This window comes from Verticillium dahliae, genomic scaffold, assembly GCF_000150675.1.
Source record: "Verticillium dahliae VdLs.17 supercont1.32 genomic scaffold, whole genome shotgun sequence".
NCBI classification, from domain to species: Eukaryota; Fungi; Ascomycota; class Sordariomycetes; order Glomerellales; family Plectosphaerellaceae; genus Verticillium; species Verticillium dahliae.
This window is the reverse complement of record NW_009276966.1, coordinates 180,938-198,037: the sequence shown is the minus strand read 5'-3', so window position 1 is coordinate 198,037 and position 17,100 is coordinate 180,938. Positions and strand designations below refer to the sequence as shown.

Sequence of the window (17,100 nt, the reverse complement as noted above, 5' to 3'; positions counted from 1 at the left end):
TCGCGTTTCGGTCTGGTCGTCCTCAAAACTCCGCGGCAGCTACCATCACAGCTTATCACGTATTAAACACCGATTCCTCGCTTTGGTCCGCCAATTCCCTCATTGGAACTTATAAAAAAACGGACATCACGTCACGGACGGCAGCAAAAATGTTGGCTCGCGCACTCCGGTCCGCGCCGCGGCAACGTGCCGCCCTGTCACTCTCATCTTCAACCACACCATCAAGGTTACCCCTTTCACAGCCAATCCTCAAGCAGATGGCCCCATTATCAAGCACATCCGTCCGCTCAGCATGCGGTTCGACCGCCAAATCAAGACCCTCGCGCTTCCCGGCGCCGGTAGCTCCCGAGAAAATCCCCAACTCATCCATCTGCGTCCTCCGCACTGTCGCTGCTCTGCGCGCCCACACGGCGCCCCTGACCCGCGATCACCGCACCCTCTCCCTCGTGCCCACGATGGGCGCTCTGCATGCCGGCCACCTGGCTCTCATTCGCGCCGCCGCTCTCGCGTCCCACAATGTCATCGTCTCCCTCTACGTCAACCCGGCCCAGTTTGGTCCCAAGGAGGACCTGGCTTCGTACCCGCGCACCTGGGACGCCGACGCCGCAGCCCTGGCCCGCCTCTCACGCTCCCTCGCCGACGATCCAGATGTCCTCGGCAAGATCTCAGCCGTCTTCGCGCCCTCCACCGAGGAGCTCTACCCCGGCGGCTTCCCAGGCCAGGACATCGACTCGCCGGGCTCCTTCGTCACCATCACACCCCTGGCCGCCCGCCTCGAGGGCAGCTCGCGCCCAACCTTCTTCCGCGGCGTCGCCACCGTCTGCGCCAAGCTCTTCAACGCCGTTCAGCCGCAGCAGGTCTACTTTGGCCAGAAGGACGTCCAGCAGACCGTCGTCATCCGCCGCCTCGTCCGCGACTTTCTCTTCCCCACCGAGGTCGTCGTCGTGCCCACCGTCCGCGAGCCCGACGGCCTCGCCCTAAGCTCCCGCAACGTCTACCTCGGCGAGAGGCGGCGCGCCGCCGCGACGGTGCTGCACCGCGCCCTGCAGGCCGCCGAGGGTGCGTACGATGGCGGCGAGCTCGAGGCCGGGGCTGTCCTCGCTGCCGCGAGGGCCGTCACGGACAAGGTGGCTGCTGAGCAGGCTGCGTTGGCGGCGGAGGATCGAGTTCGGTTTGAGGTCGACTACATCTCGCTGACGGATCCGGATACGATGGAGGATATCGTGGCCATTGACCCTGCGAGGGGGGCTATTCTGTGCGGGGCCGTCAAGATGTTGCCGGTCGAGGCGCCGAAGGAGGGCGAGGATCTCGGTTTGAGCGGAGGCCCGGCCGTGAGGCTGATTGATAACATCATCCTGCCGCCAAAGGCGTCCTGAACGGCTGCCTTGTTGTGTTTGTACATATATCTGGGCTTTAATCGAATTAATAGATGGAGGCGACACCACAGCACGGTGTTATTCGAAGCCATGAGCCAGACTTGTCTAGAAAGTGAACTCCATTCCCTTTGATGTGAGACCAATCAACGCAGCGTGAAGCAAAGTACAGTTACATTGGGTATTGCCATGATGGTCCCTGTATGGGTGGGTGTACACCAACATCAACAAGCATCAATAAAAAAACTCGCTCTGCCCGCCTACAAATGCGCCCGCCCGTCAAAGCTCTTCCTCTTCTTCCTGTCCTTCAAGCCCTTGATGAAAATCTTGGAATCCTCCTTGCTCAACCGACTCGCGCCCTCCTGTCCCTTGGCCGCCTCGAACAGCTGGCCGCCCAAGTGATCCGTCAGTCTCAGCACTCTCGTGCTGACCGTCGCGCCGTCGCGCCTATTCTTTCCTTCACGTCGACTGCTGGCGATCTTCTCGGTAAACTCCCACAGCCGCCCGTCGGCAACAAGTTCGCCCGTCGTAGGGTCGCGTGAGGGCTTCCAATCTGGGTTCAGGCGCAGGCGTGGTGGGACCTTGGGGTCCTTGGACTTGACTACTTGAAGGATTCCCTCTTCCTCGAAGCGTTGGTAAGAGTTTTTGAGCGTTTCCTTGTTGACGGCTTCAAAGTAGCTCAAATCACCTTGGTGATAGAGTGTTTTTCCGAGCTATGAGAAGTCAGTATAAAGTCGTCACAGTGAGCGTCAACATGGTGCTACTTACCAGCTGGGCACTGCTCTGCGCCTTGGCGACCTCGATCCAGATGTCCTCCTTCTCGTCCAGAGGCTGCGTCAGCCCCATCAGGGACACGGCCGCCAGCCAGCTCGCCTCGATAAACGGCCAGATCAGGAAGCAGTAAAAGTCGTAGTTTTCACGGCCCGCTGCCCTTTCCTCGGCCGACAGACCAATCTTAATTGCCTTGCCTGCGTCATCTCTCTCAGCAGTGATAATGTTATCCCTCTCCAGCCCGTGCAGACTCTTTTCCAAGTTCGCTGCCAAGCCCTCGCTGGGGAAGATGAATTCTCCACGGAACAGGGAAGAGAGGAACTGAATTTGAGCCAACAGTTCTTCAATAGGGATATCCTGCGTCGAGGGGCCGCCACCCTGCTTGACCTTTGTGTACATGGCAGCACTGACCAGGGCCTCAGAGATGAACAGGTGGATGGTCATGTTGCGGTAGAACGATAGCTGGAAGCGGTCGACAGCAAAGTATGTCGGCTCTGGGAGGCCACCGACGACACCGACCAGATCTTTGCCAAGCACCTCCAGGCCCCGCTCAATGATCTCCGATAATGGTGCATTGCCAAAGTGAGCCACGCGGCCACCCTTTGCCCTGACGCGATCGGTGAGCCATTGCACACGCCTCTCGAGCTCCGTCTTGCCAACGCCGCGGCCTCGTAGTGTCAACAGGATGGTGCCGATCAGGGCCGTCGGCATAACAACAGATACGTCGTTGATGTCGGCGAGAACCTTGTATCCGAGAGTTCGGAGGAGCTTCAGCCGGATGCCGACATTTTCGGGGTTCTTTACATCCAAGCTCAATCCCTGAGGCACTTTGGCAATCCTTGTCAGCTGCTCGTCAATGAAGCCGCGAAGGCTCCACGGCTCGTGGAAGCGCACGTCAACGCGGCCGAGCTTCAAGGACAGCACGGACGAGCCGCCAGTTAGGAAATCCGCCAGGTTCTCCTTCTTTTTGGGCACGCCGAGCAGTTCAGTGACGTAACTCTCGGTCTCAATGACCTTGTCGTACTGTGTGCTGACAGGGCAGATGATGGCATCCTTGGTTCGTCCAGACAGGATACTGTCGAGAACAAAACTGAGAATTCCATACTTTGGTGGTAGCAACTTTCCTGTGCGCGAGCGGCCACCTTCGATGAAGCACTCGAAATTGAAGCCCTGCTGCAAGAGAGTATCGATGTATGTTTGCACCAATGTTGTGTACAGAATATCGTCGCCAAACGAGCGCCGGATCCACATAGCGCCAGCATGCTGGAGGAAGCTACCGACGGCAGGGAAATTGAGGTTGTCACCAGCCACGATTGTGGGCAGCGTCAGTCCCAAGCGGTAGCAAATGAGCTGCAGCGAGACATAGTCGACATGCGACCGATGACACGGCAAGAATATGATGCTCTGCTTGTTCCGCTGGGCCTCCTCAGCGACCTTTCTCAACCGCAGCACCTCTTCGCTCGACACGTGGATGCCTTGGTGGTACGCCCGAAGCGTCAGCTGGGTCGCGAAGTAGTATGCGCCGCGGATGAACGTCTTGCTCTCCATCTTGCAGATCATGTCGTCCGTCATCTTCTCTGCGACCTCTTGTATTCCCGACTCGATGACTGCGCGCCTCTGCGCCCGCTTTAGCGCATAGTCACGGTCATTTCTGCTCAAAAGGCCCTCCTTCTCCTCGACAGCAATGCGCTTGTCGGCGAGGTCGCGGATACGGTCCTGTAGGAGCGGCGCCGACAGCACACAGTCTTTCATTCTATCGCTGAAGCCATTGTAGAACACGGGTTGGCCGATGGGATTGTCGTAGGCTCGCCAGCCGGTGCCAGAGACGTAGAGGGAGACTTCGCGGAGGAACTGTAGAGGTTCGGAACGGAAGCGTGCCATGTGCTTCATGAGGGCCTCCTCTTTCTCATTGTCGCGGGTGTTGCTCGGCTTGAGATAGCCGCTGGGTTGGAGGGTGACGTTGTCGCCGAGGATCTGGAGGTCGGGAGCAGAGGTGCTCCTGGGGTCGTCGTCTGCCATGATGGGCCGTGGGGGGGCAGGGCCGGCTGGGAGTTGTGTTCAATGCGAGGTAGACAAGCCGTGTAGGTCGCGGTAAGTCAGGCGTCGTCAATTCGCTGTGATAATGGTGTGGACAAAGCCGCAGCCTGGAAACCCCGAGTTGATAAAGCGACTGTCAGTCTCGCCACCATCATGGGGTGAGGAGGGCTCGATGCAGGGGGCTCGACATTACAATGACATGAGCGTTAAGAGGTAGTGGTTCGTCGTCAATGCCTGCCCCATGCTCGTGCCACTTGCCCGCGCTGCCAGTGCCGAGGGCGGAAAGTGGACCGTCATCGAGCCGAAGGGGCGGGCACGGGCCACCCCCGACATGTGAAGCTGCGGGCAGGTGCGGGTCAGTAGTTCTTGCATGCCTGCAGTGCAGCTCGGTAGCTCCTTCCCCACTGTCGTCAGAGCCAGCCAGGTCGATATTTTATTTGGCGGAAAGACTCACTGCTGAGGACCGCAACACCAAGACCAGCATATCTCATTTGCCATCTTTCGACCAACCTGCGCAATACCCGACAAACTCTCACACCACACACATCCCGAATCATCGTCATGCCTCCAGATACCTCTGCCGAGTTTACCCAATCGCTCCTCGCGCGCGCCCACTCCCCCGACACCGTCTCCCGCATCTACACGGAAAAGCTTCAATATCGCAACCTCCATCTCCGCCCTACATCTCCGCCACCACCATCCAATGCGCGGAAAGCACGCCGTCTGGCCCGCGAAGAATACAAAGCGCGCTCGAAAAAGCGACCCGCTCCTCTCTCCTCACGTCAGCGCCGCGCCCTCGGTCTTCACACCATCCCGCGCCAGGGACAGAAGTACGCGACCTATGTGCCGCTGCACCGCCTCTGGCTTGGCTACGTCCGCGAGGTCCTCGGCGGCGAGGTCTACGGTGGACCTGGTGCCGCTGCGAAACTGAGCGCTGCCGAGTTTCACGGGGCTGAGATCGAGGTTGTGCGGAGTAATTGCCCCAGCCGTGTTGGCATCAAGGGAATTGTCCTGAAGGACGCGAGGTTCACTTTCGAGGTCGTGACAGCGCAGAACAAGGTCAAGCTCGTTCCGAAAGAGGGCACCATGTTCCGGGTCGAGGTGCCTGTGGCGGACCCGGAGGAAGCCACAGGAGCTGCTGGGACTGCGACAGATGCGCCACCCGCTACCGCTGCCGTCTCGTCCAATACGTTTGCCTTTGAGATCATGGGCGACCAGTTTCTTGTTCGCGGTGCCGATCGTGCGGGCAGGAAGTTCAAGTCCCATTTCTTGAAAGATGTGTGAGCGGCTTCGAAGAAGACAAGGGCTATACCTCAACTGGCGACGACCGTCCCTGTCGCCATTTCCGCCTTGCTTGACGAACGCCTATCAGCACGGGAATATATCGACTATCCAGGTCAGCGCGAATCTGAGGGCAGAGGTGGCGTAGACGGTTATCACGCCATAAGCTCGCGGTGGCTGTGTCCCTCGCGTTGTCTTCAGCACGCGTCTGTCGCGACGGCTCTCCTGCTCTCATGTACGGCCTTGATGCGCCAGCAAGTTTCATTAAGGGTCTTATCAACCTCTGGTCGAACTACCCGAAATTTCGCTTACGGCGATCACAACTTGATCTGCGAATGGTTATAGGACACTTCAGCTCTAGCTACCCGCCCTGTCGTGCCCGCCTCAAGGCCAAATGTCCGTCACCAGGAGAGATGATGTACGATCAGCCACGGGACTACTCAAGTAACGCTTGCAACCGCACTTCCACGGAGCCGAGAAGGACTATCGACGACAGGATCACGTGTCAGTCTATTCGCACTCTAATTCAGGCATCAGACAACTGTCAGCCTGCTGAGCCATCACAAGTAGGGCTTTCTTGAGGTTGCTCACGCAGCAAAGGATATACCTGCTGAATTGCAGAAAATAGGTCGTGGGTATCATATTGGTGTGCTTTAAAGAGCACAATGTGGCAGCGGCGTGCCGCTCTTCATAGCTTGCAGTCATGACATGAATGATGGAATAATATCCCCCTTCGTATCACCCTTTTCCTCCGCCTTCCTTTGGGCTACAGGTCTCCGCCGTCTGTCACTTGTCTGCCGGCTCTTGAATCGCGTGAAAATGTCATCTTCCTCGGAATCGGAATCCCGCTGATCGTTTGTGTTCTCGACCTTTTTTGGTGCCATGGTCTCAACAGTCGCATTGTCGCCCTTCGCCGCGCTTTTTGCAGGAGCTGACTTTGCGTGTCCAGGCGACAAAGTTGCTGCTTGAAAACCAGTCGCCTTCGGTCTCGACGACGTAAGCTCCGCCATTCGTTGCGGACTAGACCTCGACCTCGCCGGCACATCCAAATCATCTTCGTCCTCATCCGCCGTGTCCTCCAGCCGCGGCCTCTTCACAGCGCCCTCGCCCGCAAAGTTCAGCCTACGCTGGACCCCTCCCTCTCTATCCCAGCCGGCGCCCGCCCTTCCAGCACTGCTCTCTGCCCTCGCCAGTGCCGAGATCCTCACCTCTCTCTTCCGCGGGCTGTCCATGAGCCCGCGAAGCGACGACCCCCGCCAGAGCGCATCGTCCTCTTCCTCCGTCTCGCCGGCCTCGCCTCCGTCGCCGGCCCTGGACTGCCTGAGCGCCTGCCGCTGTCTCTTCCTCCTGAGAAGGTCCTCCTGGCGGCGCCTCGCCAGTTCGGTCAGCGAGCCGACGACGGGACGGGAGATGTCGGCGATGGCATCTGCGTTTTGGGAGCGCGCCTGCGTCTTGAGGCGGTGGTACTCTGCCGCGTGGAGGTGGGCAGTGAACTTGCCGGCGATGACGAGGAATTCGTCCTCGACCATGCGGTAGATGTCGTCGTGGTCGTAGCCGGGGATGAGGAAGCTGGCGTGGGGAGGGTTGAGTGCGGGGCTTCACTGATGAGCGAGAGGGAGAGGAGGCACTTACGTTTCGGGGATCGGTTGGGGCGGTGGTGATGTTGATGGAGTGCGGTCTAGTTGGCAGGCTGTCAGGAGAGAGGGGCGATGGCTGACGGGGCTGGGGACTCGTTACCTGGATGGCGAGACGCGCTTCTGGCTGATGCTGTTGGTTTCCTCTCTGAAGCGCGTGAGGCGAGAGTGTGAGAGGGCTGTGGTGTTTGGCGTGTCGGTGTTCTAGGTGGTGCTGGTGACCTCGGGCTTTTCGGTTCGCTTTTTGTTTCGCCTTTGGTTGGTTTGACGGAATCCCTCGCCCATGGCAGACGTCGCGTCATGTTTCGTGATGATAGTGGGGTGAAGTGAGGCTGGTGGTGAGCGACCACCTCACAAGCTGTCGTTATCACCAGACCTGGCCCAATTTCTGTCGCAATGCTTACGCTTTATCACTACGGCTGTTTATGGTCAGAATTTGGAGTTTTCGGTTCTGATGCAGCAGGATTTGGTCGAAACTTCAAGGCAGCCATCGACAGCGACGTGAGAGCATCTCATATATGTTTAGTCAGCAGAATCGATTGCTGCCTGTCCGATTGTTGCAGCAACGAGGGCTCTTGCGATAAGATACTTTCATAGCCAGAAAATCAAGATCTACCTAGATAAATTTCATTAGCACAAATATCTAGATATAAATACCTTTTTCAATCTCAAGCATTAATGCCACGGTGTTTAGACACATCGTCGTTCATCAAGTATGGTTCATCATTTACACACACATCAAGTTAGATTGACCAGATAAAATAAGCCATCTTGGAAGTCAACATGAATGTTCCAAATTCAACCATCTGCTGATTATGAGCTAGATCAATACGGAAAATCTACAAGTACACTTGGTAAATTGCGGCGAACACGGCGTCACAAGTACCTATACATCCGGGTAAGCATAAGACCGCCCACAATCATCAGCAGCCCCGAAAACAGAACCGCCATGCTAAAGTCCCGACCATCAGACACGATGGCATACACGGCACTCGGGCCCGCAAAGGCTCCGAGCCCCATGATGCTGTTCAGCAGTCCCACCTTGGAAGCCAGATCCTCGGCCCCAAACAGGTCAGACATGACGACCGGGATGAGGCTGACGAAGCCGGAGCCGAGGAGGCCAACAAATATGACGAACAGCGTCATCAGTGCGACGGGCTTCTCGTCCTCGTCCCCAACCATGACGGCCGGCAGCCAGAAGACGACGTGGCCGACGCCGCAGAGGACAAAGCTCGTGATCAACGCCGTCAGCTTGCCGTACCTGTCGGCGAACGAGCCGACAGCCAGGCGACCGATGATCGAGAGGCCGTTCATGAGGCCGAGCAGCCAGGCGGCGTACCCCTTGTCGATGCCCTGCGACACGGCCGAGGCCGGAATGATGAAATACCGAGGCAGGAACCCCGTCATGGCCACGGTGCCGGAGACGAGGATGACGAGGAAACGGGTGTCGCGCAGCAGGCGGAGGTCGATGAGCTTCCGGCTCCGGGGCCGCGGTCGCCTCCTGGCCTGCGTGAAGGCAATGCAGGAGAAGGTCAGGACACCGGCTGACATGGCGGCCAGCGTGCGAAAGGTGGCTGGTAGGCCCAGCCGTTGGATCATGATGCGGACGGAGTACGGGCCAATGCAGCCTCCGAGAGCGCCTCCCGAGAGCACGACCCCGTTGACAAGACCATGGCGTCGGAAGTACTGCCCGGAACTACTGACGGCAGGATAGTATACGAGAGCTGTGCCGAGACCGAATGCCAATCCTTGGGAGAGCACAAGCTGATAGAACTGGTTTGAAAATGACGCGGCAAAGAGACCGCCGACGATGAGAACAGACCCTGAAATCAGGACGACCTGGTACCCTACCACGTCGGCAAGCCGCCCTGTAAAGGCGCCAAGGATCATGTAAAGACTGGACGACAGCGAGCCAATGATGATGATCTCAGGCGATGGCTTGTTGGGGAACAGCGTCGATTCGTAGTATTCCTGGAAAACGCCAAAAGAGTTGGGCATGCCCACGGCGATGAAGGTGATGCCAAAGGCAGCGGAGAGAACCGCCCAGCGTGACGCCCCGAGCCTGTCATGGGATTCTGAAGACTGCGCGTTCTCGGCTATGCTCTGCGTCTCGCTGCCATCCCGCAGCTCACTAACTGACGTCAAAGTCTGTAACTGAGTCGCCGACATTGTGATTGACTGTGCAGATATGCTAAAATGATGCTGTTTCCGCCCGTTTCACGCGCAGAAGAAAAATTCATATGTCGTCGCTAATTGAATCAAAGGACATAGCGAACTATACTTCTAGATGCGTATACGTTACCTCTATTCCACAGACGTACCCGCCCTCAATCATGTACTGACCTAATTAGTACCTGCATGCATGTAGATCAAAGCTCTTTAGGCAGGCGGTGATCATTTGATGGACTAAGGCGAAATTAGGGCACTAAAGGGATGGGAAAGCCATGTTTCATTACCTCGGCATCCGCACCAGCGGATATCTTATGACATTCAGTACCGATAGAAGAAGAAGCTGGTGATCATGGACTCGTCAGAAGACGGCAAGCATCAGCCCTCAGTGCATTTCATCCAGGTCGCCAACGAAAAATCAATTGAATCATCATGTCCACTTCCCATGACGGTGAGCCCGACTCGGTGCTGATCGACAAGACCCCAGAGGGCATCACGACCATCACCATCAACCGCAAGGCACGGCGCAACGCCGTCGACGGCCCTACGGCCCGCAAGCTCACAGACGCCTTCCTCGCCTTCGAGGACGATCCCACGCAGAAAGTCGCCGTCTTCCACGGCGCCCACGGGACCTTCTGCGCCGGCTTCGACCTGCACGAGGTAGCCAAGCTCGGCCAGGGCGGGTCCGGCGCGTCTTACGGCGGGCCCCTCGTATCCCCGGACCACCGCGTCGAGGGGCGCAACATCGGGCCCATCGGCCCCTCGCGCATGCAGATCAACAAGCCCGTCATCAGCGCCGTGTCCGGCCACGCCGTCGCCGGCGGCCTCGAGCTGTCGCTGCTGGGCGACCTGCGCGTCGCCGAGGAAGACGCCGTCTTCGGCGTCTTCTGCCGCCGGTGGGGCGTGCCCCTCATCGACGGCGGCACCGTGCGGCTGCAGGCCATCATCGGCCTTGGCCGCGCCCTCGACATGATCCTCACGGGCCGGCCCGTCGGCGCGCGGGAGGCCCTGCAGATGGGTCTCGCGAACAGGGTCGTGCCCCAGGGCCAGGCGCTGCAGGAGGCGACGCGGATTGCGAGGCAGCTGCTGCTGTTCCCGCCGCGCTGCATGAACACGGACCGGGAGAGCTGCTACTACGCAGCCTACAATGCTCGTTCGTTTGAGGACGCCCTGAGTAGGGAGTTCGACGAGGGTGTCAAGGTTATCACGACGGAGAGCGTGGCGGGCGCTGCCAAGTTCAGCAGTGGGGCTGGCAGGCATGGGGCTTTTGAGAGGCCCGAGGAGGGGGTCAAACTTGCTTGATTGTGGTTATGAAATGCGGCATCGCATTTGATGTCAATCTCGAGAGCTCGCTGGTGGTTGTCGATGTTTGAATTTCCGGGGGTCTTTGAACGACGTGTTGCCCTGATGCATATTCCACTTGAGATTTCAGCGACACAAAATCGCATTGATGTTCAACAAGAAACTGCTCTTTGCCATAAATACCTTCGTATTTTTCTCACGTTCTTCTCCCTGTACCCAAACATGATGTGACTGGAAAGTCGTCGAGCCGTCTGCACATGGAACCATCCCTTGAGGTCAAGTCAGAGCAATGGGATAAGCCGAGTGAATACGTCTTCCGCAGTCAATTGCCAGGGAGGGATGGGTTCGAATACATCTGGATTCTAGTCCACCGCAGCTCTTGCATATGTGCTCCCGTGGTCATAAACCTCCCTGAGGTACCTTGTCTTGCCTGTCGCGTGGCTCCGGCGGTGCCTCCCGATAGCCTCCAACTCAATCTTAGAATGAGAATATCGATCCCAAATGCTTTCGAAAACGTGCCGCGAGCATCTGAAGTGAACAAGCACTGGATAGGAAAGCAATATACAGAATAATGAGGCGTTAGTCTGATATTTGCAGCTGGACCCTCCGCAAGCCACGTTTATCAGAACTAAATCCTTTGGCTTCAAGTAACCCTGTGGATGTCAGTGGAGTAACGAACTAGGAAACACATACGCGATTCACCACTACCTGATATTTTAAGAATCGATACTCTGGGAAAATATCAATTATAGGGTATGCATTGGATTCCGTCGTCAGACATCTGCGAGCAAGTGCGGTCATCTCCCATACGCGTAGTAGCAAGACCACAATCACAAACGACTCTGAAGCACCAGGGCATGGATTCTATTATCAGTCCCAACTCCGTATTATCCCACAGGTCAATCAAAGCATTCACATGAACAGTCCAAAGCTTTCATACAAAATCCCGACAGGCATCAAACGTAATGCCGAATCCGTCCCGAATATTCAAACCCGCAACCCCGTGCAAAAATTCACTTATCACAGACGTCGTCTCTACTTCCGCCCAATGCTGCTGCCGACACTGCTGCCAATGCTGCTCATCTTCTCGCTCACCACGCTGCCAACCTTCTCGCCCCATCCGCCCATCCACTTGGGCACCTTGAGGCTCATCTTCATGCGGCCCTCCACCATGATGTTGATGACGTTCAGCACCGCAAAGGTCGTGCTGCCGAGTGCGCGGAACAACGCCAACGCGGCGACAGACCATAGCAGGAAGCGCAGGTAGTAGTTTTCACCAATGCCGGTGCTCGAATAGGCTTCGCTGACGGCCATGGCGAGGATGGCATTGGCAACCATCCAGGTCACGACCCATGTACGTTCGCACACTGCGGTAGTAGTCTTCCTGCAGCTGAGACTCGCTAGGAGGGGGCGAGTGCACCTCGACACGGTCCCTGAGGTTCCTCAGGGCCTCGTCGTATCCCGAGTCAATGTCGAGCTGTTCGGATGGAATCTCGAGCTCGACTGTCGTTCCGCCGCGCTTGCCAATGGCGCCGCCGAGATCTGTCTTCATGACGTTGTCACCCTTTGTGCCCCAAGTGACATCGTGCGTGTTGCAAAAGGCATACACCTGGAGGGTGCAGATGCTGAAGGGCAGGAGGAGGTAGTACTGGACAAAGGAGGTGATGAGGTGCCAGGGCTCGAGGTACATGAGGGACATGAAGACGTAGAGACCAAGAGTAGACAGCACGGAGACGATAATGTTGGTGAAGACGTTGCTGCCAAGATGGATGTTATCGTTGGAGAACTGGTAGATAACGATCCAGATGGTGGCAAAGGAGGTGTACATCATGATGATGACAAAGATGATCATGCTCGCCAGGTAGAGTCTGTTCGCGCCTTGCGGACGATTGCCCAGAGAGAGGATGAATTGCGTGGCGATGAGGAGGGCGCAGGTGTACCGCAAGACGGTGAAGATCCAGAAGCCGGCATTGTTGCCAAATGGGTCGACTTTTGGATCAGCCAGACCGCCCGCGACGAAGTAGAAGGTGAGGTAGAAGTTGGCGAGCGAGAAGTAGGTGAAGAGGAGCTGCAGCAGCTGGTAGAACGACTCGATGTTGAGAAGAATCTTACGGGCGAGAGTGTGGTCGGTTGTCCAGACCTGCTTGAAGTGTACGAGCGAGTAGACGGCGGCGAAGAAGGCACCGTTGAGCCAACGGCGGCGCTGCGAGATGAACTCGGGCACGCTGTCTGGCACGTCCGTCTCTCCGTGACAGCCCTTGACGTACTTGAGCACCCACCTCTCGTCCCTTTTGGCGACGAGCTCCCAGCAAAGGATACGATCCTCAGCAAGGTACATGTTGGCGGTGAAGACGTCGGCGTGCTGTCCATGCAGCGTCTCGCCCTTGAAGTACTGACTCAGGGGGCCATGGCCCGTCTCGTCATTTTGCAGCGCGTGGTACCTGTATGCACTGAGGGCACCAGGCAGCACAGTAATGTAGCCAAAGACGGACTCGAGTGGCTTGTCGAGAATGTTGGACATTTTATACTCAAAGTTTTGCGAGGCGACAAGCGGGTTGAGCAGGTTGCGCCCAAACTTGCCCTTCATGGCCTTGATCTCACCACAGGCGCCCGCGACGTTCGAGTCGTTGTCGAAGGCCTTCCACAAATGGTACAGCGAGTCGCCACCAGGCCGTGTGCCGACGTCAAGCAGAATGCACACGTTGGGGTTGAGTGATTTGCCAAAAGCGTTGAAGAACCATCTGTGCGAGTTGAGCTTGCGCTGGTTCTTCTCTTTGAGGCAGAAGATCATCTGGCACGGCACGATGCCCTTCTCGGCGCCCTTGAATTTGAGATCGGCGTCGAGAGACACCTGCGTTGTGTACTCGTACACATGGGCCTGAACGGCCTTCTGGTTGACAAAGTTCTTGGCGATACCGTCTTGGTACACACCCATGGCAGCCAGTGCATCGAGGGTCCTCGGGTGAATCTTTTCACGACCGTCAGACACGATGCAGACGACAATCTTCTGCCATCCGAGCTCGCCCCACGTACGCGACTTCTTGCGGCTGCAGAAGTGTGCTACGTTCTTCATGACGGCGTGCATGGTCCGCGTAAAGTCAATTTCCGTCTCGTTGTACATGGTGACGCAGATGAACAGCTCTGTTTCACGAGCTGTCCGGCCAATGGTTTGTCGCAGCTTGTACCCCCGGTCGACAAAGTCATCGGGATCGCACGTCACAGCCGTGTAGCGCATGTGCGTAAACTCTACCTCGTCGCGTCGCGGCAGAAAGCTGTAGAGAATGGTCGGGATTTTGCATTCGAGGACAAGCTCGCCGTTGATGAGCTGGACCTCCTTCCTCGACATCTGGGGCGCGCGAACGCCGCGACGCTCCTGCTTGCCATCAGGCGCTGGGCCATAGTGTCCCTGCTGGTCGTTCTCTTCGTTGTCATCGTGGACGTAGTCGTCTTCTCGATCGTCGTGCAGAGTGTCTTGAGATACATATGAGTTCTTGCGGTAACGGTTGTCACTGATATCCGTCTCGGGACCAAACACATCATCGGGATCGTGGTCAAGGGGGATAGACACGGTGACGTCGTCCGCAAACGAGGCCTGCGAGTCGCGTGCCGAGTTGGAGAACAGCGGCGCCGGAGGCAGAGGCCTCCTCGGGCTGCCGCCGTATCTTGACGAAGGTGTTCCAGGACGCGGGCTGCCATTGAGGTCGGATGGTTCGTACATGGTGGAGGGGGGCGGGCGCGTGTAGTCGTTGGACATTCTGCTCCAGGGCCTTGTTGGCGAGGATCTCGTTGGCGATGGTGTCCTCCTCTCACGGCCCTGGAAGGGAACGTATGTGGAATCCGGAGGCGGCATGGCCGGCGGGTCGAGAATGGTGTCGTGCCTCGAGTAGTCCGACATGATGGAAGGCTGGTACGAGCGTCGCTGCGTTGGTTGAGCACTAGAAATATCAGATTGTGAGCCAGAGTTCTCTTTGTTTGGGCATGTCTGTGGTGTAGAGAGGCAGCTAGTCGAGGATTTCTGGAGGGCACTTTTCCTCGCAGAAGGACCCTCAGGGATAACGGGCAGGCTGGCTCGAACGCCTGCGCAACGCGGCAAATTGGGTTGGGAGTGGGACTTCTTCTGCAACTTGACAGTCGAAGCACGAGCGGGTTTGAGTTTGGGCTTGGGGAGTTCTTGGTAGCTGTGATGCGTGGAAGGAGCAGTCTGCGCATCGATGGGGGCGGGGCTGGGGGGTACACGGCCAGCTTCTTGTCGCTTCAGAGCATCCAAGTGCTCTGGCGTTGCGCAAGTTGACTTGGCGTCTTTCTTGAGCGCCAGAGGCTCGGGGTAGAGGTCGGCATCAGATGGAGTGCTGGGCTTGACAGTGTGCTCGGGGGAAGAGGGCTTGTCAGGAGACCTGGGAACATACGGGCGAGCGTCGTAGGGATCACCTTCCACCGACGTCAACAGTCGGATGGCGGCAGGATTGATGTTCTGGTGATGACCAGGCGGCGGCGAATCGTCGTGATCGTCGTAGGAGGGTAGGCTGTAGTCGGGAGGACGCGAGCCTGGGGTGCTGGGACCGTCCATGGCGGGCGATTGTTTTGTAGGATCGTGGGACGAGATGGTTTGGCAAGGAATGTTGACGGCAGAATTGGTGTCTCAGAAAAGGGTCGAAGGGAGTGCTTCCACTTGAGGTCGCTTTGCGCTGGAGAGGAAGACAACGTCAATAGCGAGTCGTCTGGGGGAGTGATGAGCGGACGAGGAATGTTGGTCCCAGCTGGCTTATGATGGGGGCAGAATGACAGGAAGAGGATGTGTAGGTTTAAGAGGCCTAGCACGGTCATAGGAAGGAGCTGCTGGCACGACTACCAGACAATTGCTATCAGCCTTTGCGGTGACGGTAAAGGGCAGGCGCTTGCTCAGGGCGAGGGGCAGGCACTGGAGCGTTTGTGATGTTACCTGTCGCCCCAGCAACCGGGCTCCAAGGGAAGGCGCGCTTCGTGGGGCCGGCCACTGCACGGGCCGGGTGGGTCATCCCCAGCCTTGCGCCCTTCTTCCTCCGTCGTTACCATGTCCCCTCACTTGAGTGACCCCCCCCAGCCTGAACTGGGCAAAGGCCCATCGACCTGAGCTGGTCGGCTCGATTGGCGACCGTTAGACGCAAACTTTGCCCGTCTCGACGGGCGTTGCAATACGACAGCAAGAAGAATACGACAACAAGAGGAATACGACAACAAGAGGGAAACAGCCAGCAACAAGCACAACAGAGTTATCGATCTCGATCCAGATTGCATGTTACACCAAGCGCACACCGAGCGGAAGCGCTGTAACAGTCATGGCGGCACATTCCCTTTTTTTTACTGCACGAGAGCGCGGGAACTGTTTTGTGTCGTATTAGAGCTACAAGTTGACACAAAACTAACGCGGTGGTGAAGTCGTAAGGGATGCGTGAGCTCCATGTGCAGCACGGGCTTAGGCCGGCTGCCGATCACTGTTGCTATGCAAAACCCAGCATCGTTTGAGTACCAATATCTGATGAGCCTACTGTTAGGCCTTGAGCCTCTTAGCAGGCATCTCAGCTCCAACCCCCCCAAACCTCCTTCCAGCCCCTCTCTCCCTTCCTCACAGACCCCCTGAACCTCCCAAACCGCGCAGGAAGCCCCTCGTTGGCCTCGGGCAGACACATCCACGCCTCGACGCAGTCCGGCACCTCCTCCCGCACGTGGCTGATGCAGACGAGCGCCTGCGCCTCCGACAGGCCCGGCACGCCGCCGTCGACGCCCTGCTCGAGGAAAGCCATGCACTTCTCCCGCACGACCTCGTCCATGCCGCCAAACGCCTCGTCGAGCACCACGACGTCCTGGCCTCGTATCACGGCGCGCACGAGTAGTGCCACGCGCTGCGCGCTGAAGGAGAGCTTGCCGAAGAGGTTGTCGTCCGCCCACGCGAGACCCCCCTCTGCCGCACGGGACTGGAAGCTGGGATCCAGCTCGGGCGCGAACCACTTCAGTGCAGCTTCGACCCTCGCGTGCGCGTCATCGTCGAGACGCGGCACGGCGCTGAAGGTGCTCGCCCACGCGCTCTCGAGGACGGCCCGCACGGTCAGGTTGCGCGGCATGTGCTGGTGCACCTCGGGACTGGAGTGGCCGATGCGCGCCTGAATGTCCCAGAACGTGAGTGCCTTGCCACCAGAGCCCGGCTCGGGAATGCGACTCCGGCCAAAGAGCTTGATCGGCAGGGCGTACGTCTGCGGGTGATCCGAGCAGAGCAACGCAACGATGGTCGTCTTGCCGGAGCCGTTGGGGCCAAAGACGCCCCAGCGCTCGCCTCGACGCACGGTCCAGATGAGGCCATCCTTGGGGCCAGCCGGCGTCGATTGACTCCAGTTGCCGAGGGCTATCTTGTCGCCGTAGCGGACCTGGCAGCCGTCCATCTCCACGAGGGGCTCACCGGTGCTGGGCGGCGCCGCTGCGTCAGCTGACGCTTCGGTACTGACTTCCTCGTCGGCAGCGAGTCCAGATCCGAGACCCTCGCCCTGTGCACCCTCTGCAGT

General features: G+C 58.0%; 8 protein-coding genes across 8 annotated transcripts; 3 read left to right on the top strand and 5 right to left on the bottom strand.

The window, feature by feature from the left end:
• Nucleotides 1-257: 257 nt before the first annotated feature.
• On the top strand, nucleotides 258-1,376 carry VDAG_10185 (pantothenate synthetase; the record flags this gene model as incomplete). Its single annotated transcript, XM_009660011.1, has 1 exon — nucleotides 258-1,376. The coding sequence occupies one exon, from the start codon at nucleotides 258-260 to the stop codon at nucleotides 1,374-1,376; it is 1,119 nt and encodes a 372-aa protein (XP_009658306.1).
• A 105-nt stretch (nucleotides 1,377-1,481) lies between these two features.
• Nucleotides 1,482-4,376, bottom strand: VDAG_10184 (glycerol-3-phosphate acyltransferase). Its single transcript, XM_009660010.1, has 2 exons — nucleotides 2,142-4,376; nucleotides 1,482-2,086 (listed from the first exon to the last, which is right to left on the bottom strand). Exons 1-2 carry the CDS (start codon nucleotides 4,161-4,163, stop codon nucleotides 1,634-1,636), a joined length of 2,475 nt encoding a protein of 824 aa, XP_009658305.1. The 5' UTR covers nucleotides 4,164-4,376; the 3' UTR covers nucleotides 1,482-1,633.
• A 366-nt stretch (nucleotides 4,377-4,742) lies between these two features.
• VDAG_10183 (ribonuclease P protein subunit p29) lies at nucleotides 4,743-5,465 on the top strand (the record flags this gene model as incomplete). The annotated part of the gene is made up of 1 exon (XM_009660009.1): nucleotides 4,743-5,465. One exon carries the CDS (start codon nucleotides 4,743-4,745, stop codon nucleotides 5,463-5,465), a length of 723 nt encoding a protein of 240 aa, XP_009658304.1.
• A 698-nt stretch (nucleotides 5,466-6,163) lies between these two features.
• Nucleotides 6,164-6,991, bottom strand: VDAG_10182 (uncharacterized protein; the record flags this gene model as incomplete). The annotated part of the gene is made up of 1 exon (XM_009660008.1): nucleotides 6,164-6,991. One exon carries the CDS (start codon nucleotides 6,989-6,991, stop codon nucleotides 6,164-6,166), a length of 828 nt encoding a protein of 275 aa, XP_009658303.1.
• A 981-nt stretch (nucleotides 6,992-7,972) lies between these two features.
• Nucleotides 7,973-9,265, bottom strand: VDAG_10181 (uncharacterized protein; the record flags this gene model as incomplete). The annotated part of the gene is made up of 2 exons (XM_009660007.1): nucleotides 7,973-7,982; nucleotides 8,082-9,265. The coding sequence occupies 2 exons, from the start codon at nucleotides 9,263-9,265 to the stop codon at nucleotides 7,973-7,975; spliced, it is 1,194 nt and encodes a 397-aa protein (XP_009658302.1).
• Nucleotides 9,266-9,697: 432 nt separating this feature from the next.
• VDAG_10180 (carnitinyl-CoA dehydratase) lies at nucleotides 9,698-10,567 on the top strand (the record flags this gene model as incomplete). The annotated part of the gene is made up of 1 exon (XM_009660006.1): nucleotides 9,698-10,567. One exon carries the CDS (start codon nucleotides 9,698-9,700, stop codon nucleotides 10,565-10,567), a length of 870 nt encoding a protein of 289 aa, XP_009658301.1.
• Nucleotides 10,568-11,840: 1,273 nt separating this feature from the next.
• VDAG_10179 (chitin synthase) lies at nucleotides 11,841-15,134 on the bottom strand (the record flags this gene model as incomplete). Its single annotated transcript, XM_009660005.1, has 1 exon — nucleotides 11,841-15,134. The coding sequence occupies one exon, from the start codon at nucleotides 15,132-15,134 to the stop codon at nucleotides 11,841-11,843; it is 3,294 nt and encodes a 1,097-aa protein (XP_009658300.1).
• Nucleotides 15,135-16,122: 988 nt separating this feature from the next.
• Nucleotides 16,123-16,980, bottom strand: VDAG_10178 (uncharacterized protein; the record flags this gene model as incomplete). Its single annotated transcript, XM_009660004.1, has 1 exon — nucleotides 16,123-16,980. The coding sequence occupies one exon, from the start codon at nucleotides 16,978-16,980 to the stop codon at nucleotides 16,123-16,125; it is 858 nt and encodes a 285-aa protein (XP_009658299.1).
• Between the last annotated feature and the right edge of the window lie 120 nt (nucleotides 16,981-17,100).